Source organism: Pseudopipra pipra, chromosome 1, assembly GCF_036250125.1.
Source record: "Pseudopipra pipra isolate bDixPip1 chromosome 1, bDixPip1.hap1, whole genome shotgun sequence".
In the NCBI taxonomy this organism is placed as follows: domain Eukaryota; kingdom Metazoa; phylum Chordata; class Aves; order Passeriformes; family Pipridae; genus Pseudopipra; species Pseudopipra pipra.
The window spans coordinates 136,289,108-136,315,511 of NC_087549.1; the positions used below are offsets into that span (position 1 = coordinate 136,289,108).

Consider the following 26,404-nt stretch of genomic DNA (forward strand, 5'->3'; position numbering starts at 1 on the left):
TGCTGTTATCCTTTTGTTTAATTACTCTGTAATCTTCATGCAATTACAGTGATGATAACAGTCTTCTACAGACATAACAATAAATTAGCCATCTGGGGGAAAATGACATTACTTAAAGCTTACTTCAGTGAAGTATGAAAGAAAAATTAATATGGCTATATAGGACAAGACGTGAAAATAAATTGCATTATCTATTTCTAAAATTCAGCATTCTAATGTATTTTAGGGGCTTTGTAGAATATCATTCTTGAATTTGCTTCATAATGAAATGGTGAAGAAATATGAAAATCACAGGAAAAGCACTGAAAAAGATACAGTGCAGCATTTTGTGGGCTATGCTTTATACACCTATGCAATAATTGTCAGCTTCACCGAATAAATACATGAGCAACACAGCTCCTGATGTTTTACTTCCCCACATCTTGCCATCTTTCGATTGAATGTAAATGTCTCTTTTGAGTCCTTGTGTAGTTTATTTCCAAAAACAAGAATAGATTGATCAGGTTTTTACTGTTACTGCTGAAGAGAAAAAAAAGAACAAAAAGAACATAAGGTGAAAATGTGGTACGTCAGAAACAGTGAGACAAGAAAACATCCTGAAAATAAAATGCAAGTCAAAATTCTCAGCAGCATTAAATAAAACAACTACAAAAAAATCTACATTCCACTGGGCTTTCAACTGAAGAGAAAACTTGCAGCTCTGAGTTTTCCTAACTGAGATATCATATATGATCATAAATTGCTGATAACTATTTTGAAAAGATAGTTTGAAATGGAAAAAATATGTGACCACTTTACAGACAGAGACAATTTTACCAGTTGATAAAGCTTGAATACATTTTTGTTGGTTAGGGAACTCTTTTCTTATTCTCAATAAATTTCTATGAAGTTGTTTATAATTGTACTAAGGTAAATTAAATGAAGGACTTGAATTAAAATGATGTAATAACTAGTTCAAGAACATATTTATACAGTGTCCATGCAAACAAATGTCTTCTAACCTAATGAGAAGGTGCATTTGAAGCAGTAATGTTGTTATCACCTAGAGAAGAGTAGCTGTAACAAAAGGGTTGAATTGTTCCCTACCACATAGAAAAATTATATGTATTTTCTAATGAAATAAAAGAATAAAAAATGAGCAGGGAGAGGTGTTAATGTGTGGGGAATAGTCTTTTACAGGAGAAGCCTAGTTTCTATAGCCTAGATTACATGTGTCACAAATCATAATTTATTCCCATTTGAACAGAACAGAGGTTTTTGCAAATAAGATAGTTTGTGTGCTGCAACTGAAATGAGTTATCCTGAATAAAAGAATGTCAAGGTTTTATTAGGTGCTGATTTTTAATAAGACACCATTTACAAAAATCCTTTAGAAGTGAGTACTTAAGAACCAGTTGTTTTTAAGGTACCATTTGCCAGTGATAGAACAATTTAGAAATCTCTGACACTTTAGAAACAAAAACCTCAGTCTTACAAGATGTATGTATAAACTCTCATGTCCTACATCTCAGTCTCTGTCTCTGTTCTATTTTTTCCTACTGTCCAGGCAAATAGTTATTTGACAAGAGAATTCAATACACCTTTTTACATTACCAATTATCATAATCACTTGGAGAACACAGAAGAATTTTTGATCCACTTTCCAATTTCTTTATTTGGCAAAAAAATATCTCTGACAGCTGGAGATGTTAAGATGGAATATAAATCACTTTTAGGATATGAGGGGTTTTTACACACCATTAAGTTGTGAGCAGCTTATTTTGTCTTGGTTGGCGATGCCCAACGCTGACAGAAATCAGACATTAAACACTTCTTTGTCCCAACAGTTCACTATGGTGGGTTTTTTAAACAACCCCAAGGTAAGTCTCATAGTTTCTCTCCTATTTTCTTCTTCATTAGATATAGGGAAGTAGATAAACAAATGAGGTAGATAATATAGCCCATTTTATGGCAGTCAGTCAACAACATATAATTGTTAGATTGGGGGTAAAGCTGTGAAAATTGTGGTAACTCTTAGTCTGTACAGTACTATACTTGTGCTGACTCTGGTTTCCATCAAAAATGGGTAGTGAGCTCAGTCTAAGATGGTAAATACAGAGTAGAAGTTCTGCTACCCATTGAGGTAGCTTTGAGCTCATATAAAATACCATCAAATGCCCCAGGGCAGATCCTCTCAGAAGGGTTTGATTTTGCTGAGACCAAAAGAAAAGCTATCAGAGAGTTGGGAAACTCCAGTTCCTCTGCAGTTTTCTCTGTTGGCTGCACAAACAGTTTTCAAAGTGTTTTGGAGGAAAATGAGCATCAGAAGTCTCTTACTTTCACCCTGCTTAAGTGAGAAAATGAGCAGGGAGAAATGAAAGGAATGATTTCTCTGTGCAGCAAGACATTTTGGGAGGGTGGCAGGGGGCATGGTGAGAGTGTGTTGTTACTTCTCTCAAAGCTTGTTGCATATGTGAATATATAAGCTGAAATCAAGGCTTTAACTTGAGTGATCTGGGTTGGAGCCTACCCTTTCAGGAAAACCACTTTCCTCTGGTTCCCTATTTCGGAAGCTGCTCTGCTATATTCCTTCTAGTTTATATGCTGCAAAGGCATTCGAGTAAACCCATAGTGAACTGTGGGCTGGAAAGGCAGCGCTGCCTTTGCCTAGGACAGTCTCTGTCATGCAAAACTTTTCATTGTTCAGCCACTGTTGGCAGGCCCTTTCTTTTCTAGCTTGGTAACCACAGCTTGTTGGTTTACTACGGGTTTTAACATATGGTTTTACTTAACATCAACTACTTGATAAAAAAATGAACTTTTTTTTTCCAAACCAATCTTATGTTTTATTCTACATTTAATATTTTGTATGAGGTGGTTAGATTTGTTCTCTGTTTTGAGCTCCTGGGATTTGTTCATTTGTATATTTTTAAATGCATATCTTTTCATTTAATCTTAAATTCCAAGTATCATCTTTTCACTTTTCTGGTCTGGAATTAATAAAGGTGTCTCAAGAAAATCTTTTGATTCCCTGTGAGCCAACATTGTATGGCAGAAAAAGCCTTCTCTGGGGACTCTATGACACACTTCAGATTAAGTCAACCAATGTGGAACTGGATCAATTGATTGCCTTTAAAACACACCAGGCTTTGGAGATCATTAAAATAATATTGATGCCTGTACCTGAAACAAAAGGTGCATGAACCAAATTGTACCATGATGGCAAAACCACCTGATAAGTATAGTTGGTTTATGGAGATTTGATGGAACTCATGTGCCATTCAGTCAAGTTCTCAAATTCTCCAGAATTGTGAAAAGAAGGGAATGATAATTATAGGGGATTTAGAGGCCTGAGTCAAACTGCTTATTGGCAACTGTACAAATAGCTTTTGAGTATTCCTATTCTTGTCAAATGCATTGTTTAGTATTTCAGGTTGAAACCAGTATTGTTCCAGGTGTTTACTTCCAACAAAATTATCTCTGAGAATAAGCAAAATTTTATGTGCTTTTTATGAAAACAATATCATGGCTATTTGAAGGCATGATTCCACATCAACTTCTTGAGCACCAGCAGACACAATTATTCTTTTTCTGTAGATTGTTTTCTTTATGCCAGAACATTTTTCCCTTTTTAGAAGACAAAATTATATTATACTATTATATATTATATATTATATATTATATATTATTAAATATTATATATTATATATATATCATATATTATATTATATTATATATTATGCAGTGTGAATAACCTAACTTGGACAAGAGCTAGCAATTACTGAGGGTAAGATTGGTACTTTAAGTGCTCTGTTTCAGCTGCAATTTTCCACCTATCTTTTACTAAAATATGACTAATCTAAAAATAAATAAATAAACCTCTTTACAAGATACAAGAAATTCCAGTAATTCCGGAAAATTGTGTTATTTTTGTGAATTACCTAAAATAGTTGCTATATAAAATAAATATGGAAGAGGTAATATATAAAACAAGAACAGCACCTACAGGATGGACATTGGATCAGACCCAGCCAGCATGGATTTAGGAAGGGCAGGTCCTGTCTGACCAATGTGATCTCCTTTTATGATCAGGTGACCTGCCTGGTGGATGAGGGGAAGGCTGTAGATGTGGTCTATCTGGACTTCAGCAAAGCCTTTGACACCGTCTCCCACAGCATTCTCCTGAAACAGCTGGCAGCCCATGGCTTGGACAGGGACACTCTGTGCTTTGTTAGGAACTCGCTGGAGGGCCGGGCCCAGAGCGTGGTGGTGAATGGTGCTGCATCCAGTTGGTGGCTGGTCACTAGTGGTGTCCCCCAGGGAAGAGTGTTGGGCCCAGTTCTATTTAATATCTTTATTGATGATTTAGATGAGAGGATTGAGTCCACTATCAGCAAATTTGCAGATGACACTAAGCTGGGGGGAGTGTTGACCAACTAGAAGGCAGGAGGGCTCTGCAGAGGGACCTGGACAGGCTGGAGAGTTGGGCTGATTCCAACAGGATGAGGTTCAACAAGGCCAAGTGCTGGGTCCTGCACTTTGGCCACAGCCCCTGCAGCGCTACGGGCTGGGCACAGAGTGACTGGAGAGCAGCCAGGCAGAAAGGGACCTGGGAGTTTGGATTGACAGGAAGCTGAACATGAGCCAGCAGTGTGCCCAGGTGGCCAAGAAGGCCAATGGCATCCTGGCCTGGATCAGAAACAGTGTGGTCAGCTGGACCAGGGAAGTGATTCTTCCCCTGTACTCAGCACTGGTGAGGCCACATCTGGAGTACTGTGTCCAGTTCTGGGCCCCTCAGTTCAGGAAGGATATTGAGGTGCTGGAGCAGGTCCAGAGAAGAGCAATGAGGCTGGTGAAGGGACTGGAGCACAAGTGGGATGAGGAGAGGCTGAGGGAGCTGGGGTTGTTTAGCATAGAAAAGTGAAGGCTCAGGGGAGACCTCATCACTCTCTACAACTCCCTGAAAGGAGGTTGTAGCCAGGTGGGGGTTGATCTCTTCTCCCAGGCAGCTATCAGTAAGACAAGAGGGCATGGTCTTAAGCTGTGCCAGGGGAGGTTTAGGTTAGATATTAGGAAGAAATTCTCTGCAGAGAGGGTAATAAAACACTGGAATGGGCTGCCCAGGGAAGTGGTGGATTCTCCATCCCCGGAGATCTTTAAGATGAGACTGGATGTGGCACTTAGTGCCATGGTCTAGCAACCACAGCATTGTTGGATCAAGGGTTGGACTTGATGATCTGGGAGGTCTTTTCCGACTTGGCTGATTCTATGATTCTATGATTAGGTTAAGTCTTAGGATGTATTGTGGGTTGTGGCAAGGTTTAAGTAGTGTGGTGCCTTTATAGAAGGACATGAGGGACTGCCCTGTGTCAGACAGAGACAGATCCAGCCAGCTCCAGTGAACCCACTACAGGAAACAGCTGAGCCCATGAACTACCTTGGTGGCACCTCCAGGGGAACATATTCAAGAAAGGTTAAAAAATGTTGCACATCAGTGTCAGAATTGAGGGAAAAAGCATGAGAAATAAAATTGTGAACACCAAGGGAAGAGAGAGAAGAAGGAGGAGATCATCCAGGCACTGAAGCATCTGTGGAGGAGACAAGGATGGAGCAGTTATTTCTCTGCAGACCGTGGAAGAGCCACACTGAAGCAGATATCTGTGCTGCAGCCTGTGAAGGACCCCACATTGGAAAGATGGAACTCTCATAAAGGAACCATGGAGGACCCCAGTGGAGCAGTCTTATCCTAAAGGATTGCAGCCCATGGGAAAGTTCTACAGTGAAATAGGAAAAAAAATGTGAGGAGAAAGGAGTGACACAGATTAAGTGTTATGAACTGACCACAATTCTCATTCCCCATCCCACTGCACTGCTCGATGGGGAGGAGAAGGTAGAGAGGTCAGGAATAAAGGAGTGGCACTAAGTCTGGGAAAAAGGGAGGGGTGGAGGGAAGGTGTTTTAATCTGTCTTTCTCACTATGTAAGCCTGTTTTATCTAGCAGCAAAATAAATTAATTTTCCCCAAATCACTTCTATCTTGCCCACGACAGTAATTGCCAAGTGTTCTCCCAGTCTATATCTGAACAAACAGATATTTTCATCTTATTTTGTCCTCCTATCCTTTTGAGGAAGGGTTGTGAGAGAGCAGCTGGGTGGGCATGTGGCAGATGGCAAAGGTCATTCCATCACACAGATAGACTGAACTGGCATTATAGCTTTGAAGTAGTACAGGGCACCTAAAATATATACTCTCGAAACGAAGCCTACTCATCACAAGTACAATTCATTTATACCCTTATCCAATATGCTTTTAAGATATGACCAGTTGTTTCATATATTTAAAAATAAATTACACGTGGAATTACAACCTAAAGTAGATTTTTTTCTAATTCAGCTAAATACTGAAATGCAAAAGCAGTTTATCATATTGTCACCTAGATACCAGGCTCAGATTTATGTAGTTTTTCATGCAAGGTCTTAGAAGGTTTATCATAAAAGTTAGTTATCAACTAACTTAGAAGATGGTTATCAACCTAGAAATTTCATTTTCTTTTATTATCTGTATATCCCATATCCTACCATCTTTATAGACACAAAATAGCAGCTTCAAAGGACTCATTGCCTGTTCAGCTTTGAACCTATATTCTGTTATTCTGTACACTTGGCAAATATTGTCAAAAACTTTCTAAGTCGTACTGAGTTTGTGCACAGCTAGGAGTATAAAAAAAGAAACCACAGAAATCTTATGTGCAGAATGTTATATTCTTGTATATGAAATGTTCTTTGTAAATCTAATATGCTAATGTGCAACAGATAAGGAGCATATTTTGGAATGGATAAATTCAGATGTAAAATGCATTTTTAAATAAATTCAGTGTCCTGCATCAGGTGGAAATGTGCTTTCATAGTTAAGTGGTTGTATATATATTTTTCCCCCTATTTGTGTGAGTGTAAATTTGTACACTACAAGAACTGGAAGTGTACCCTTCTTGATTTACAAGTGGTTTTAGTATTATTTCAACCTTATTTTTAGTCAAATTTATGTGTACATACTAAACATACAAAATGCTGAGCACTCTCCTATTTGTCTTCATTCCAGTATTTAGGAACATATTATGCTTCTAGGTATAATGCTTGTGGAGAGTTTTGGAAAAGAGCTCTACCAACACCTCCCACAAAAGACTGATTAAGTGGTTCAGGAAATTGCAGGTCTAAAAAAGTCTTCCTTGACTAAATGAATCGACCATAAGCATTTACCACTGTCAGAAAATTAGGTTACAGATGATATAAGTGAGTTTTCCGTGGAATTCCATTCAGGAATAAGTTAATTTTACATTTGCTACTTTCTTTAAGTTGTAGTGACAATGATAAAATGTCCATGATCAACAGTGGCTTCAGCTTTTGAATCTCTGGGATGATATGAAATTACTTTTTGTTTCTTTTCAAGTTGTTCCAATGCATGCCTGGAGCTCTCATTAGAGTGATCTTCATGCAAGGCCTGCCCTCTTCCCAGCTATCATCCACCTCCTGCTTTCCATTTTTGTCTATAGTAAAGCTGCATCCGGCAAACCCTTGGAAATACATGCTGTGGTTACTAATTACTTGGGTTGATTTACTTAGTTATGTGTTTCAGCACAATTAAGTCCTTTCTTTCCCTATTGTATCTGCCTCATTATTAGTTATAATGGTGACATTTATACTGTAAATGGGATGGAAGCATGAAAGGGAAACTGTGTGTAAGGATAGGACCGTTGTGCAAGGGATGAATAAGTACTGAACTGTTAAGACTAATTGTAATATAAGAATATAGCTTCAAAGGTTTTGTTCGTATTGTCTTCAAAATACTTTTGAGGAAGGGTTTCAAGGTTATAGACCCACCCACAGCTGTGTTAAAATATGTGTGCAGATGAGCACAGGGATAACAAGCAGTACATAATATGAGGTATATTTCTATGAAATTGCATGTATTTAGAATGTCTAAATAAGAATAAAGGATTATTTCTCAAGGGAATGACATTTAAGAAGCAGACAATAACAAAAACAAAATAATGAAAATGCATTTCAGGGACTATACTTTGGCAAGACAGTTGGCTATCCTAAAATAGCAACTTATAGAGTAAAATTCCAGCCACACTTCTATTTTCTGAAAATTCAAGTTTATAAATTACTTGTAAATATGTGTGGGTAGATATTTTTTTAACTTATGTTTCTCTCTCCATATCAATTACCAAAAAAGAAAAGTGATACTTAGATATTCAGCCCTCTACTCTCTCCCCTCCCCACCCCCTCTCCACACACCCCCAAAAAAAAGAAGTTTTAGTTTAGTCCTAAGACTTAATTTAGTAGTTAGGGAGTGTCCAGATATTAAAATACTGTATCTTTCTGATACACAGATGTGTTTTAACGGAAGAAAAAGCAGCTTGGTTCCTAGCTCACCCCTTTGTCAGATGCCAAATCTTGCAAACGAATTTTTCATTGTATTTTCTCCACACTTGGTTTTTTCTTAGCTCTCCTATCACCTCCACATTAGTTGACTTCACAGAACTTGATTTTAAATACTAGCAGCCATGCAGAAGAATTATTCCAGAGAACCACCTTTTTTGTTTGTTTCTTTGTAGCATCTTATGACTTCTAGAACTAGTTCCATGAACAGTTATCAAGAATTTAGCTACATATTTCAGGAGAGGACAGGAGTAGAAGGATGGCTAAAGCACTCCATAAAATTATTCTTTGTTGTGCACTCAGAGATTTCCTGTGTCATATCAAATAAGTCTGTCATCTCACAGTGGCTAAGATGGAGATACCATTATTAAGAAAGTGAGGTTGCACATTAATAGTTTTGAGACAGCATCTCTTAACAGGAGATTTGATCAGGTTTTTATTTAGTTCTGGAATTTCAGAATTGTATTTTAGGGATAGATTTGCATGCTCCTACATAGTATGTTGCATTGCCATAATCCTTAATGTGAGAAGAAAGGACTTCTTGGGTTTGACAGTGGAAGGAGTTGTGGAGGAAGAAAAACTCTCAATATGATTGAAGATGGAAAAAGAAACACAAACCAGTGCAAATACTGTTGCAGTGAATAGTATCATTTGCCAGTAAAAAAATAAATATCTTTGAGATGTCTTTCAAATAAAATTTTTCATATTAGAAAAAATTCTAATATTCTTCTTGTTGTTGAGCTGTTTGCTGTTGGAATATACTTCATTGACTCAATAGAAGGAGAAAAAGCAAACATTTCATCATAAGGCACCATCTGGTAAACACTTCAGGAGGAGAGGTAATATCAAACCTTAGTTTTGAAGCTCTGCCTGTAGTCAAATCAAGTTAAAAGCAAAGGCTAAAACAAACATAAACAACATTTGTAGACCATCTACTGTTTAAAATTGAAGAGGTTTCCTGCCATTAAAAGACACAAATTTTTGCTTTGAAAAAAACCTGCAGGATTACTGTAGATGACTGTTCTTCTTTCAAATGAAGGTCTCCAATTCCAAACCACCAGAGGTTTTTGATGGAAGAAGCTCACTATTAATCTGCAGACTATGGTTGATTCAAGAGCAAATAGGATAAAGTAGTGCGACCTGACACTGCAGAGAATGTAGTAGAAATGTTACTTGGCTTATAATCCTGAAATAGTCCTGTCTGTTCCACTCTTCATCTAAATTTTAGATGAAATAGTCTCTCACTCAGTGTCTCTAGAAATATGAACAAGGGTTAGAATAACTTTTGAAGAGGTCACAAATTACAAAAGCAAAACAAACAAGATTTTTTGGAAAGGATAGAAGAAACCACTATGGAATATGCCTGCTGGTAAATGGCTCATTTTCACAATGCCACATAGTTGCATGTTTTCCTTAACTGGAGTTATTCTTCCTTAAGTTTTCTTTGGTTTTATTTCTATATGAGAACTTCCTTCTTGAACTACTTGGTCCACTGTTCATTTTGAATCTTGTTCTTCTTGCAGCCATGACAGATGTTTTCCTGACATTTTAGCTCTTATTTAATTCACTATAAAATTTTGGGATTAATTTCTCTCCGATGACCCTCTAATGCTCTGGCAATGCCTAACTCAATCTGCCATTCTATATATCTTTCCAGAATTTACTGAAATGGTCTCAATTTTTTTTTATTGTAGGTTTCATATATACTGGAGAAGTTGTACATCGAATGCTAACAGCTACCCAATATATTGCACCCTTAATGGCAAATTTTGACCCCAGTGTATCAAGAAATTCAACAGTCAGATACTTTGATAATGGTATGTAGCAGTCCTTCATAAATGAATGTGTCCGTATCCCTTGGCTCTTCTTATTTTCTTAACTATTTTTGAGAGAAACATTGAAGATTTTTTAAAATTTTTTTTGTTCTTTTTTTTTAACTCCCAAGCTGCATAAAGGATGTAGCTAGACATACATAAACAGTTCTTAATTTAGAAAGCAGTTAAAGAGTCATGAATGCTTTTCCTTATCAAACAGATATCTTCTGGAGGTTGAAGTGCATCAACTCAAACTAGCAATGCATTTTATCAGCTTTAAAAGGAAAAATCTGTCTTGTATAAAAGTGTAAGTTCCTGCTATTTCAAAATATATATATATAGAGAGAGAGAGAGATAGTAAATACCATTTACCCACTACCTAAAATGAAAATAGCATTTGTGGAGTGCAATAGCAAGAATACACGGAAGCAGGGCAGGCATAAGGTTAATAAACCTGTCAATGACTAAGTGCATGGAGTCCCAGGACTGGAATCAAGGACATTCATCTACATCATGAATTCTCAACAGTTCCTTGTAAAAAAGATTGAAAGAGTAAAAGGCTAACTGCAGTGTTATACTTGAAACTCTGTGAGATATTTCAAAGGCCTTGAATGTGTGGATATTTTTCTCTTGAATTCAGTTATAATCGATATTTCAGAAACGTAATCCATGTGGTTAAAAGGCATCTGGTGCCTTACTTCAGGCCTTTAGTGATCAACTACAGTGGCAGTGACTGTCTATTCTGAATTTAAAACTTAGACAGTTTAGTATCATGACTTAATATCATCAGATCCATGATTTTTAAATCTTCCTGGATACACATGGATTAATCTGAATGTTTATTTATAGTGAATTTAAGCATAAATTTACAGCATGTTCAAAACATATTGTATTTCCAACCAGGTGTGTTACTTTTTGTTTTTTAGAACAGTGATCAATATGTATTGTATAACTTTTGTACCTAGTCGTAACCTTTTTACAATCTACTCATTGCAGCATATGTTTGTTAAAAACCCAATAAAATATTTACATGAGAAAATCCTACTCTTTACATGAAGAATTTCAAAGAGAAAAAATATAATTTTGAATTCATAAATTATTTAACATTGTAGCCTGAGATTTTTCATCTTTTCTTAAAGAATCTGAGGATTCTGGGGAAGTCATTGCTAATTCTCATTGTATTCCAGACTTCCAATCTTCATACGAGGTGAATCAAGCTGTATCACATGGCTTTCATGACAAGGTTAAACAGTTCTTTGAGATTTTGGATCCCCCTTCATGTAAGGCATGATCTTTTGAACTCCATGTGCTTTAGGACAAAGAATTGACTATTTTACCACAAATAAAAAGGAACTGAGCTGTATCTTCAGCACCTTCTTTCTTACTTCCATGTTTTTTCCCCATGAATAAGTGTGCTGCTTTACAGCAGCATCTGTAGTAGGCAAGCACAAAGCATGGGGTCCATCAAGGTCTCACTGACAGAGCTCACTGCAAGGAGTTTAGGCACACTCAAATCTTCCTAAAAGCCCTGGGAATGAGATGACAGTTTTGGTGGCAGATGATTTTCATTTTTGGGTAGGGGTCTGAGATGCACATAGATCTGAAGTACTCAAAGACCAACCATAAGAAATTCTGGCTGTTTTTATTCCAATAATTTTATAATTAATAATTATATTTAAAAATGTAAATATTATCATATTATTAGATAATAAATATATTTTTAAAAGTCAACCTACCTTTAAATAAAATTTAATACAATCATAAATAAATATTCAGAAAGCAGTTAATGAGTGTGGTCACAAAGCAAAAAATGCACTGTGTGCACAATTAATGAGTATGTACTACATCTATGAAAGACACAAAAGACAATAATGTGCTGGACTTAGTGCAGTGTGTACCCAAACTTTCTATGTTCATGTATTCATGACTTCACCTGCCAAGATGTGTTCATGAGATTTACATCACAGAAGATTTGTGACAAAAGATGTTTCAAGGATATATCAAAAATATTTTGAGCTGGGTACATACTGAGCCATCATGAACACTCCAGGAAGAAAGGAAATTAAAGTGTGAATCAAAGCACATGACTCCATTAATGCCAAAGAGAGAAGTTGTTGAGGAAGCCGTATAAAGACAAAAATGTTGGTTTTCATAAACACAGTTTTGGTGATAAGTGTCTTTCAGTCAAGCTGCTTGAAAATAACCTTCAACATCTATAAAACATACTCACAGGGTATGCAAGTTGCTTGAGGTACATTTTTGCTGTGGTAAGTGGATATTCAGCTAGTGAACTCCCATGAATATTAACAAGCCTCTTGCAACTAAATCTCTGCATACCAGACTCAATATTTACCCTATGCATGAATTCTTAGTGAGTTTGATTTAAACTACATTTATTTAATGCAAAGACCTAACATTTTTCAACTTGCAGAACCTCAGCAAAGACTTGTACCATGCAGAAAAAAGTTAATGCTATTTAATTAATGCATAGTTAATGGAAGAATTCAAATTCCTCAAATAAGAACTTTTACTAAGCAGGTGATGCTATTAGCACTTCACATTTCAAAGTCATCTGGGTTTATGTATATGGTGCAAAAAAGCCCCTGCAGAGAAGTGGTAATGGCAGCACACCTGAACTCTGAGTGCTGGATCTTACCTTTAGTGATTGTTGATTCCAGACACGTTACTTGACCACTCCTGCTTTAGCAGTAGTCGAGGTGCTTATGTGTGGCACTGTGGTGTCTACATGTAAGAGGATTTCAGTTGCAACTTGAGTTTTTAATATCTTTGGCATTTCAAGGTGTGGAGCTGAAAGTTGATAAAAAGAGGCTAGTCACTGTTCTTGTTTCAAGTAACTGAAGTTAAGTACTTTTCCTACAGTCAGTTAATGTATTTCTTACATTTTTTCTTCCCTTTGCCTCTCTACCCCCGCTCTGGGGTTCACAGGCACAGCACTAGTTGTCCAGTGGGACCATGTACATCTGCAGGATAATTACAACCTGGGCAGTTTCACTTTTCAGGCCACCCTTCTCAATGATGGGCGTATCATTTTCGGCTACAAAGAAGTAAGTCGAGTCTAAAAATTATCATTTAAGTGGACAAATTATACCTGCCAAGATTTTCCCTGTCGGGGAAGGGGGAAGGTATTTTTTTTCTGTGGGGGGAAGGTATTTGAAAGATCAGCTATAAGATCATTTCATTATATTGTTCATAAGATCACTATTTTGCTGAAAATAATGTTTTATTGTAAAAATGTTGTTCATATGATGGACTTAAAAACCATCAACATGACTCAAATGTGTTACTCCTGGATTTCAACTGGACTTTTTTGGGTGGTTGTAAGTGTTGAGTGTTTAGTAAATTCTTGGGGTTTTAAGTAAATTCCTCTTGGGTTTTAAAAGGTAGGGTCTAATTTGCTCAATTAATTCACCCAATTTTGACCTATTTGAAAATACTCTAGAATCAATGGTTAGTATTAAAAGGTCACCTTTTCCCTGCAACTGTCATTTCTAGCAACTCACATATTTCAAAGTTCATATATTTTAAATGAGAAATAACTGGTTTGTATCACTAGATCTTTGAGGTTTCCCATCTGTTTGGTGATAAAATTGCTTAGATTGAGGCCATTTGGTTTGGTTTTATAGCACTAATATGTTGCATTGGATGGCTTCTTCTGCATTCTCCAGGTGTTTCAGAATTCCAGTTGTTGCTTTAGGTGATTTTCTTTTCTTTCTAGAGTTCTGGAGGCTGTAGCCTAGTTGAATTTTGGTACTTTTACCAGGAAATGTTGGAGCAGATGATCCTTGAAGTCCCCTTTCAGCCTGGTATTCTATGATTCAGTGCTTCTGTGATTCATGCAAATGAGTATCAGAAAGTAGACAAGCTCAAATCTCTAGGGTCAAAGAAGAATTTCTTTTTCTTTCTTTCTTTCTTTCTTTCTTTCTTTCTTTCTTTCTTTCTTTCTTTCTTTCTTTCTTTCTTTCTTTCTTTCTTTCTTTCTTTCTTTCTTTCTTTCTTTCTTTCTTTCTTTCTTTCTTTCTTTCTTTCTTTCTTTCTTTCTTTCTTTCTTTCTTTCTTTCTTTCTTTCTTCTTTCCTTCTTTCCTTCTTTCTCTCCTTCTTTCTTTCTTTCTTTCTTTCTTTCTTTCTTTCTTTCTTTCTTTCTTTCTTTCTTTCTTTCTTTCTTTCTTTCTTTCTTTCTTTCTTTCTTTCTTTCTTTCTTTCTTTCTTTCTCTCTCTCTTTCTCTCTTTCTTTCTTTCTTTCTTTCTTTCTTTCTTTCTTTCTTTCTTTCTTTCTTTCTTTCTTTCTTTCTTTCTTTCTCTTTAGTTTGTTTTGGTTTGGTTTTTGGTTTGGTTTTGTTAGTTTAATCTGTTTGGCATGCAAACTGTGACTTTCTCTTTAAGATGTAAGTCTCTCTTATACTCCTTGTGGTAAAAGAAATGTAATCAGTGATACAACTGATTGTCCAGCCTTGGAGAAATCTGTTTTCTTTTCTCTCTCTGATGTATTGTAGCCATGCACCTTTAATGTAGCAGAAATAATAACACTCCTATCCCCTTCACTAGAAAGCTAGAGAGGATCTGGGTTAGTCTACTAGCAGCAGTCATATCTTCACCTTGCAGCCATATCTTTGCACCTTGCAAACAGAATGCTCAATCTATTTTGTAGAAGCAAGAAACTTCTGGTATGCCCACATACCTGACTATCCTTTTCTTATAAAAGACATACTGATGCAAGGTCTGCTTAGATTCTTTTCCTGAATGTTAGGTACAGGCTAGAGTCTTCATCTATGAAAATGCAGTTTCTTTGCATTTTGAATCCAACTTCATGTAAGCTTTACTCTACATAGTACTATAGAGCTTGTGCTTGATCAAAGAATCGTGGACTAAAGCTTCATTTATCTCCTGTTATTGAAATCTTTTCAAAGAAAGGCAAAAACTTCTAAAGATTGCTGAAAATTTCCTGCCTTCAAGACCCAGAGAGATGGGGAGGGACAGTACTTCCATTTGTAATTTTAAGATAATTTTGTCAAGAACTGTATATGCATTCAGACATTAAAATGGTGACATTTTCAGGAGTCTACTATTCTCTGCCCTCTCTGTTACTCTCCAGCCCTGTGCAAAATGAATTTAATGTCAGTGATACTAGTTGCTGCTCTAAACTTAAAGTACCTTGCATTCATTTTGCATAAAGGTAATTGATGATGCAGAGTGTCAGGCAGTGGAAAACTTTATTCATTTAGGAAGAAGGAAGAAATGGGCCACCTCCTTTATAACAAGTGGTTCCCTAGAATCGTATGCAAGTGTGTCATTTTATCTGTGGATAAACAATTTCTGTGCTACAATGGCACAGGCTGCTTGCTCTCATTACAGTACTGGAAGTTTCCTCCAAAACCACAGTGCTTTTGTGGGGAGGATCTATGAATGTCCTTTTTGTTAATTTTGAGACAGAAAACTGGAATTTACAAATCAAATAATATTCTTTTTTCCTACTGCTGAATTTTTTAACTCATCCCCTTGTCGTGAGTTATTCTTGTCCTGAATGGAATTATTAAACATCACTTTAGAGCTATTGCATATAGCTAAGGAAAGAGACTTTTAAAATTATAATTGTAACACACTAATGATCTGTCAATCTTTTGACAAAAGATTTTTGTAAAATTTTAGAAAGTTAAAATTAGTGTATACCATTAGAAATTGCTTAGGGAATAGATTAGGAGGCTGAGACTTCCAGAAGACTGCTTTCTTTATTTACAGCTTTTACTCCATTACAACGACCTCAGCTTTTCTCCTAAATGAGGAAAATTAAATAAAAATGCCAATCACTGATCAGACACAAGTTGTCTGAAAAGAACAAACAAGACACTTACAAATTTAAACTTGATTTTAGTCTTGATACATCTGGCTAGGAACTTATTTACTTTCCAGTGCAGAATCCATTGCTTTCTGAGGAAGTCCTTCCTTCTGGAACCATTTCTCTTGCTGGTGAGTCATATTGTCATTAAGTCCAGTAGGATTACTTGTGTAAGTGCTCACTAGCACGACTAAAAGTTGCACAAGAAGATTTCTACTGTCTTTTTGGTGCCATTTTATTTTAGCATCACAGTCCATCAGAAATGACAGTGATGTATGGCAAATCGGCGAGGTCTTCAAGGCATTGTCATTGAAATCTCCAAGCTGAAGCACCATGTAAGAAATGTAGCAGACAGGTTGCCAGTAACTTTATAAAGCATCCCATAGGGGCTCTACACTAGTGACACATTTATCTTGAAGAATCTACCTTTAAAATAACTGTTTATACATTTAAGGGAGGTACAAGTAGGGACTTTTATGTCTGAAGTACTTTGGGTAAATTTTACCTTCTATTTTTTATTTTTTCAAACCATTTGAGATTCCCTTTTTCACATCCTTGCTGCTCCCAAACAAGGTTTGCTACCTCATAAACCTGTTGACCACCAAGACAAGATCTCGGCTGAGGTTTGCTGAGTATGAAAGCTATTCTGCCCAATTTTCTGCATTCTGTTGTTTTCCCAGTAGGAGGCAACATGAAGTTCACAATTGTTATCCAAAATCTAGAACACATTTTGAAAAAATAAACATTTAGAAAAGGAGCTGAATCATCAGGATAGAGAAATATGGAGACATCAGAATATCTTTCGGAAGTGTTAAATGTTAGGAGAAGGAGCTGTATAGTCAAGTTTTCAAAATGTGAAAACAATTTGAAATATAGCAAGGTCCTATAGCAAGCAAAATATTTATTTATTTAGCAATTTACTTTGTTTACAGTGCACATACCTTCAATTTTAAATATCACTTTGCTTATGCTGACTGTTAGAATTCTGGCAAAGGGCCAATATGTCAGGAAACAGCTAACAAGAAAATTTTATTGATGCACCTCTACTACATATGAAATATATTACAGTGCAAACTAGCCAACAGAACAAAGTAATAAAGAAAAATTTCTGTGAAGGCATATTTGTTCGGAATTAGTAGTGAATACTCATTTCTTATATTCTAAATTTCACTCAAGTTCAATTCTCAAGAGTTTTGCTTCTAAGTGAACAAAATAACTGTTCTGTATAGTCTTTTCCCATTGATGCTTAGAGCTAATGTTCCTTAGAGTATCATTTTGTTTCTTTTTCTATCAATGATTAATACAGGAAAAAATAGGCAAAGGTACCACAGACCTTGTTAATTGTTTAGGGTATTTTTCTTAATTTCAGTAGCCTGAAGGCTTTCTTTGTTCATTTAAATAGTAATGACTCTCTGTTTATGTGGTCATCCGGAAACCATTATTAAAGTTGAAATGCTTGTTCAAATTCCCAATATAAGAAGTTTGAAAAAAATTCTAAAAGAAACTTGTCGTATAATTTCTTTCTCTTGTGAAAGGGAGACAGAATTGAATGAAACTGGTAAAGTGCTAGCACTTAAATAAAATTTATGCTCCTGCTATGTGTGGTGAAAATACACTGTTTTCAGAAACAAGACTACAAACTTTGTTATTGTTGCCTGAAAACTAACAGAAATTTAAAAAAAAAAAAAAACAAACAAAAAAAAAATAAACCAAAAAACCAAAAAATCTTCTTGATGGATGTTCTGCTTATATTATACGTGCCTGGCATTTCTTTGCCTCTTTTATTGTTGTCAAAAATATTAACATGCAAACAGGATCTTTGATTTTTGAGGTAGTCATTTTATACAATTTAAAACTCATGAGTAGGTTTCATGTAGTTTAGCCTGTAGAGTAATTAACGGCTATTTAGGAAACTGTCAGTGAAAACACTATATAGGCACTATTATTTTGTTCCTCATTATTATTTTGCAACATACTCTGTCTTTGGTCTTTTACTCAGTTTTGAAGTGAGGCAGTAATTGCACCCTGCTTACCATCTCCTTCAGAATAAGGTTAGAGGCCATGATTTTCTTCCTTTTTGAAGGATGAGATTCTGGCATGACCTCAAAGTTGAAAAGAATTACTGGTCCCAGTGATAGAATTCAGAATGAATTCTAAATACCTTTCTCCCCATTGTGAAAGTATATAATTCAAAATGTGGACATTAATGGCCTCAGTGCTAGTGTGCATTTATTCATAAACTAGTGACTTGTACAACACAAAAATTCATATTTTCTGTGGTAGAGCTAACATACACTTTGGAATTATTCTAGCTAAAAAGTATTCTCTGAAGGTAATGCCATAAAATCACTGCCACCCATTAGCAATCACTTGCACATTCTTAACTTACTGTTCAGCTATTTCACATGTTGGCCTGTTATGACAATCTTGCCATTCGGGTGAAGAATTCAGAACAGGAGCTATCTGCTTGCTACCAATGTTTTGTTCTAATTTTCAGCAAATTATTTTAATATTTACTACAAGTCTTCTGTCAGAAGGGCATGTTTCCTAATAGGCCAGCGTGTGGCAAAAGCCCATTTTATCTTGACATCTCATGTAAAGATTTCACCTGTAATATGGCACTCAGTAAACTCATTACAAATTTCTTTTTCCCACCTTAAAAAATAGATATATGTATATATACAGGTTTAATGACACTAATTTTTCAGGAGAATAAGAGTGTTCCTGAATCATGGTTTCCCTTCTAGTTTGACTGCATTTCTGTCTGTATGACTGTTTGACACAGCCTGCCCTTCAGTCTGAAGTCGGCTAAACAAATTTGATTTTTTTTTTAAGCTTACACAAGCACTTGCTCCTAAACCCTATTTCTAAAACATATATCTAAACTTCTTTTATTAGACTGGACCCTACTATAACTTCCTTATTTGTTTTAGAAAATTAGTCCACAAGTTCCTTACTCTCACTAGAATGCCCAGTAGAAGAGTGTGGACATCTTCAGGGATTTTGGCAAAATCTACTGAGTTATTTCTGCTAGGGATTTTTCTAATTTCTCCTGAACCAAGTTGAAATGAAACTAAATTTACTTTAAAAAATCCAAACCAAAACAAACTCACTTGTGGCGTTAGTACCGAAAGAATCTATTACTCCTTCCCAGGAGGGGTGAAAAAAAAAAGAGAAAAATTAGTTTGCTGTTTTCATAATTTTTGAGGGAAGTTGTTCAGTAATTCACAAATTCATAACGAACACCTGAAAAGGCTTAAAATAAAGGAGTATTATTCAAGGAGATCTGAGTGCAACTTCCTCTGATTTACACTTACCCACACAAATTAGTATGATTCTTTTCATGCATCAGACACAATTTGTGCCTTGAGCTGCCAATTTTAGCAGTGTATTTTGTCACACATACTCATAATGCTGATTCCAACTACATTCTCTGTCCTTTCTTCATCTGTTGTTCCCTCCCTAACTTGGAAAAGAAACAGTCATTGCATCTTTCTAAACAGTGCTTTTTCTAACTTAATTTTCAATAATTTCTCTAGAGTATCCTTGAAATTCTTTAAGACAGTTTCTTTGACAGCTAATATAAGCTTTTCTTAGTATTCTGCAACTATGAATAATTCCCTTATTTTGTTTATATTTACATTCTGGAGAAAATTTATAGACTTATTTCTGATCTTAGTGAGTCTTTTATTTTGAAGAATTTGAAAATATGATTTCCAGCCTTCTTCTGTTGTATTTTCCAATAACTGCATCAGAGCTAAGCTGATATAAGCCAAATTTAAATTGATGTATTACTAGTATTTCCAAGCCACTTCTGTTTTTCATGTTGATTTAAGAATGTCTCATGACTTTTTTATACCACAGCAGATCATGTGTGCAAGAACTCCTAAAAAAACAGTCGCTAAATTAAGTAAAAGAAATGAAAACTTATTATAATGTTAAATTCAACAGAACCTACTTTTTGTGTTAGTATTCTTAAATTCAGCTTTTACTAAACAGTTATCGGTGTAATCAGGAGAAAGCATAACTAACTGGTATTTTCCAAGGAGAACAACTGCTGATGTTTAATTCAAGTACCAGAAGTCATGACATTAATTGACATGTAGACAGAACTGAATCTTCATTCACTGGAAAAAAGTAACCAGACTTTTAGTTTGGCACTTTTCTCCTATGTGAAAAGTACTGGCCGACAGTATAATTTTGATAGTTTTACAGAGATAAAGCCAGAGGAGACTATTAGATTAGCTAAACTAACACCTTGGTTCTCATTTTCTTACACTTAATCCAATTCCATCTGTCTTCAGCTTAGTAATTTCTGGTTAAATGAAGACCAGCTTTGAAATATCAGACATCCAACTGTGATCTGAAAGCAGCAATGGGTAGAGAATCATAATTGTTCTTGGTTGTTTATCCCAGTGGTTAATTACATTCAGTTATAAAAGCGTGTAGCTTATTCTACTCTGAAGGTACCTGCCTAAAGTTTCCAACTTCTGGTTATATCCTTCTGTCCTAGAATAAAAAGAAGACCCTGAGTAATTTCTCCCTATGGTAGTACTTGTTTATGATATCTAGCCAGATTTCCATTATCCCTTTTTTGTTATCAAAAAGATAGACCAAATAGAAGCCAAATAGATAGACCTCTTTAATCCTCCTGTTAATGTCATTTGAGAACTAAAGATTACAACATATTTTTATGACACTTTTAATCTTCCTTCTCTTAATTTCTTTTTAAGAAATATATCCTCTCAAAATCTGTGTAATGTATCAGCAATGATCTAATGTTCAGACACTATCAGCAATGATCTAATGTTCAGGTACAAGTGAAATGACCACCCCACTCCCAGGCTATATTTCACTGTTTGTGTAACCAAATATTGTATTAAGTTTTCTTTCCATGATATCCCTTCTGACTGGAATTGTTCATCCAATACAATACTGAGGTTCCTTCCAGAACTGCTTCTTTCTAGACCACAGTCCTCAATCCTCTACCTCGTGCTCTTTTTTGTCTGAGTTACATCTTTGCAATTTTTGCAATGTCTAACATTGCTAATTGATCCAGGCATTTAATTAATTTTACTCTGCTAGTGCCATCTGGAGAACTGCTAGGCATGAAATTTATGTCTCCTTCTCAGTCTTTAATAGAACTTCTGAATACTAGGTCTGATATCTGGAGAAGCAAGATATGCTGGTTTTGTGTTCAGTAGTAGACAAGAGGGTATTGCCTTCTTCTCCCTGAGTGTTACTAGCATATCATGATACTTTTTCTTCAAAAATTGCTCACAATTATTACCTTTTTCTGCTTTGTCATTAACAATTGTTTTACCTGTGTTAATGTGAATATTGTTGCATAAGAAGCAAAGGAAAATACATTAAAATTCAAATTAAAACCAGTAATTTCTATCTTCAATAAATTCTTGGTCATATTATGCTATGTTGTATAAAATATTTTATTTAGGATTTGCAATTTACACTGACTAAATGTTCATTTTGTCAGTGTTGTTATTTTTAGCCAGAGCTTTTTTAGTTCAATATTTCATATATATCTTCCTGTTTTGTCTTCCAGATTCCTGTCGCTGTAACACAGATAAGTTCAACCAACCACCCAGTGAAAGTGGGACTTTCAGATGCGTTTGTGGTTGTGCACAGGATCCAGCAAATTCCCAGTATGTAGAATTGTAATGGTGCTAACGGTTTGGAGGCTTAGAAATTACCATAAGCTAATTTTATCAAGGATGATTAGCTGCACAACAAATCACTTAGCTAATTTCAGCTTGTTAATTCAAGTGTAATTTTATTTGCTTGATAATTCCCAGTATGGCTTTTTCTGTCATTGTTTCTTTTGAACTGATAAATTAAGTAAATAAAACTAAATGGCCAGTCAAATAATGTCAAATTAAACTGTCAACCAGCACAATTTGGTATTCCATAAGATACTTTATTTGGAATATGTCTCCTTATTCATAGAGAAGAAGAATCACCCTGTTCAAAAAACCCATCTGTATATAAAAATATCCAGGCTGGAAGTTCTTGATACTTTATATACATTTTAGTGAGAGGAAAGAAGAGGAGATGTAGTTATTAGATAACATCTTGGGCTCACATAGTCATGGCAACAGTATTGCAGGTGACATTTGATTTTCCCTGTCTTTCATTATACTTTATACGGCTTGACTGAAAATGAATAGCAGGACATCAAGCGTGATTTCTTCAATGCTTTGTTTTAACAGAGTGTATACAGAACCCTTTGAGTTTGTTTAGCCATTAGAGAATATGTTCATTTTTCGAGTCTGCTGGTTTTATTTACATATTTGGAAAAAAATTACTAAGTTCAGTTTTTAGTGATCCTCTAATAGCAGGGTGTAGATGGAAGCAACTGTGCTTGAACTAGCCTCCTAGGAGGCACCCTGTGGTGCAGACAAAACTCCCAGAGACTGACCTGATCCAGCCCATCTTTAAGACAGACGGCAGATGAGGCTGACAATGAAGTTATAAGTGCCATTGCCTCTCAGCTTATCCTTTATCTTTATCACATAAACATATAAACAGTCTTTAACATGAGGGAGATTAAATCCTATATGTCTGGTCATGGGGAATATGGAAAATTTCAGTACCATCTGTTACTTGTTATGAGCTCAGATTTCACTTAAGAGGTCAGAAATTTGTAATTGTGATGTTCCTATGGTTGGATGGATTGGTTTTGAGTGTTTAAGAACAAACGAATCTAGGCAATCTAATTCAGTAATGTGAGTGATGTTTGCAAGGGAATGATCTGAATATTTCTGAATCTTCAGCTTGTAAGAGCTCCAGAAATGGATTCAGGTGGAAACTAGGTTGATTGACTTATGCAAATGGTTTATGAGAACAGTCACAGAGAAATTCTATGTAAGAGATGCAAGCAGCGTGCAGATCTTTTGACATCAGGGTTCCATAATCAAACACCACTAAAAAACCTTTTTTAGATTTACATATTTTGTATGGAAAACATATGGTATATGTGAGTCTTTATTCTAGTTTGAATGTTTCTTTCTGTAGCAATATTTTAGACACGCACCTTGTTTCACTGGCACTAAATAATGTTGATTTTCATGAATGCAGAATTACTTACTAGTCTTCTGGTGTTAGTATTTTTGTAATTTTTTTTCTCACATGACACTTTCTGCCAAGTGAAATGAGAATATAGTGTGGGTAAGGAGTATAAACCATGCCACTGCTATAACTGTTTTGATAGCATTATTCAGGTATTACTGTTTGCAATGCAATGCTTTTCCCCCTAACTACCTCTAGCTTGCACTTCTGTGGATGGTGGTAATTCATGATTACTTTTGCTAGTTTGCAGTTTACACAAGAGCTAATATTAATCATGGGAACCCTCCTTTTGCAGTAGATTTTCCTGAAGGCCAGCTGTGTTTTCAACGAAACAGGTTAATATTGATAGGTGTGGGCAATATAATAACACCTTGACAGAACTGGTAAATAATGTTGGTCCATAGAAAGCAAGTATCAGATGCCCTTAAAATATGCACATTCTTGAATGCTTGTTTTTCAGAGGTGTCGAATCAACTATGGCTAGTCAATTACTGAAAAAGTGATATGATGGAATTGTTATTTTACTTTATTAGCTCCTTAAGGCAATGGAAAAATATAAATTGCTGTCTGTCCCAAAAGAAGGCAAAGTATAGCTAGCTGCTCTAGGTTATCACTTTTGCAAAGATTTTGCCATCAAAAGAACCCAGTCTCCCTTTATGTTCATGGCTAGTTATTAAAAAAAAAAAAAAAAAAACAAACAAAACAAACCACCATCGCATCCCCCAAACTCTGCTGTTTCATGTTCGACCTTTGTCATTTGTATATTTGTTGGTTTTGTATATATTGTGCCTTTGAAAAGGAAAGAGACAGTAAGTGCAACATAAGCCAATTTGAACAAAAATATCCTCTCAGTTTTCAAAGATGCTGAATGTCTTTGGTGCAGTCTGTATGCTCAGCATACCAAAATTTCATTATAACAGTCCTAGTTTTATTGAAGTACTTTCAGAAGATTTAGAACTATTTATCAGACTTTTTTTCAGAGGTACTGTCCAAAACATTGGTAATAACTTTTTAAATTCTTCTGAAAGGTGGGTTCAAAAGCCAGACAAACCTATTTCATTCTAAGGAGAGGCAGCCTTGCTTTTTGATCAGCCATTTCATTTCAAAAGTGCATTTTAATAAGTGCTGAAAAGTATCCTCTTGAAGAGTCAAGAGCAAAAAGGAAGGATTTTCTGAACTTTTTAAAATGGAGGACATTGAGCATTTTATACCTATTTTTGTTAATATAGTCCTATATAAAGGCTTTGCAGTAATACCCCTTTCATCTGCCCCTAAAAGAATACAGGCACCTACACTTTTGTACTTTATCTTTTAAAATTTAGAGCATAGAGACAGGAGGTTTTTGGCAGGTGACTTTCTCCCTCTTTTCTTTTTGATACTTTTCCTTGATCTGCTACTACTTCTTGCATATAGACAATGTCTTTACTTTCAAGCCTATATGTGGTACTACTGTATTGTAGCAGATTGGCCATTATTTTATCTTTTAGATCTAGATCTAGATTTGCCTGTATATATTCTAGAAGTGTTTTGGAATGAATGGTAATGTGTGAAGGGAAGTAAATTTCTGTTTGACAGCAAGGTTAACCTGAAAAGCCCTAAATTCTGAAATTTAAATGACAGCAAAAATGGCAAAGTAAGTATATTAATTAATTTCAGAGGAAAAGTTTCTTATTTTTCCAGGTAATTCAGTTGAAATCAGCCAGGCTCTGGACCTCTACTTCTGATTTGTAAGATAAGTTAGAGGGACCACCTTGATTTCTTCTTCAGACAGGTTGAACACTTGTACACTATTTTTCCTTTTGTAACAAAGACACCAAGAATATTTCTTGGATGTTTTCCAGTTAGACAACACATGATTGATGATGAAAAAACTGGGAGATAGCTTTATGTGTTCCTCCAGCAAGTCTTCTCTCTATTTTTCAACATCTTCACTGCTTCAGGAGCCTTGTCCCTTTCCCATTGCAACCGCCTTCTCTTCCCTGTTCCCTTTTATTTCTTGTTTATTTGTCATCCATCACTGCCATTCTGTTCTTGGTCCTTCTTTCAGTTGCCTATGGTGTTCTTTTCTCTCTCTTCTGCAGACTCCCAAGATCTCTCTCTAATTTCATGACCATCTTTCCCCCCTTCCATTTTTCTTTTTCTTCAGGGTTACTACGTTTCTGTCCTTTGTTTCAGTGCTCTCTCCCCTATTGTCTTTCAATTAGCTTTTAGTTGGGCAAGAAGAAGAAATAAAAAAGCATTTGCTGCAACCCACTTTTGTATTTTAGAAATAAAAAAGCCCACCAGTGAGCCTTCCCAGATTGTGCTTTGTTTTCCACAAAACCGTGAAACACACTGGTAAAATGAGAGAGTGCCAGATTCAGAGGATCTACACAGTCTCGCACTTAAGAGATAATGGCTAGCAGTTTTTTCTCCACAATGAGACATACTTCTCTGTGATCTTGGCCTATACCATATTAGATACAGCTTTTTTAGGAAATCCATACCTTGACAACTCAACATTTAATCACACTGAAATTATTCGACAACACTGTGTACCGAAACAAAATTGTAGCTATGTGTTATTAATATTCCAGTTTTGGTGCAATTAGTGTCACTCAATGTGTAGTGTACCTCAAGCATACAATTAAGTGACAACTCTGCATGTTATAACTATTTGCTGAAGATGTCTCTCCAGTTTGTTTACAGCAGTGAAGCCTCTGAAAGAACCTTGGCATTACCTTCCTGTAGGGTAAAAGATGACTAGCTGTTTATGTTTTGATGTCTATTGTATAAACTTGCAGCACCACTTGGGAAATCGCAGTCTAATTTGCTGCTGCCTTACTGGCAAAGTTGTCATTTATCCCTGTGTGAAGTGGGCCTCATAGTTATTGGTCTAAATTCTCAGTGTTTATTCATCCTTTCCACTAGAGTAACTAACCCCACAGAGCACCAGCCCCTCCAGCCCTGCGTGCTTGTCTGCTGGTACAAAAGAGCTGCTGGGTTCCTTGCACTAGGTGTGCGATTTAGGAGCGGTGGAGGAAAGAGATGGACATGCTGCTGACCATCGGCAACATGATAGTGATCAAAGTTTAAAATATTCTCATAAGCCACCACAGACCAGTCTCAGAGTGAGGCAGTTTGGTGCATAGTGGGTTAAGGGAGTAAAGCAAAGTTTTCACACCTAGATCCTGTACTAAGAGCTACTCAGCTGGCATTAGGAATTAAGGTAAATCTGAAAGAACATGGAGAG

General features: G+C 35.9%; 1 protein-coding gene across 2 annotated transcripts in view; it reads left to right on the forward strand.

Moving 5' to 3' along the window:
* The window catches only part of PLXDC2 (plexin domain containing 2), a 261,532-nt gene that overhangs the window by 182,754 nt on the left and 52,374 nt on the right, over nucleotides 1-26,404 (forward strand). For both annotated transcript variants that reach the window (XM_064634991.1, XM_064634982.1), the window contains exons 5-7: nucleotides 10,115-10,237; nucleotides 13,181-13,299; nucleotides 21,650-21,749. In XM_064634991.1, the coding sequence (XP_064491061.1) occupies nucleotides 10,115-10,237; nucleotides 13,181-13,299; nucleotides 21,650-21,749 (342 nt within the window). The remainder of the gene's footprint in view (nucleotides 1-10,114; nucleotides 10,238-13,180; nucleotides 13,300-21,649; nucleotides 21,750-26,404) is intronic.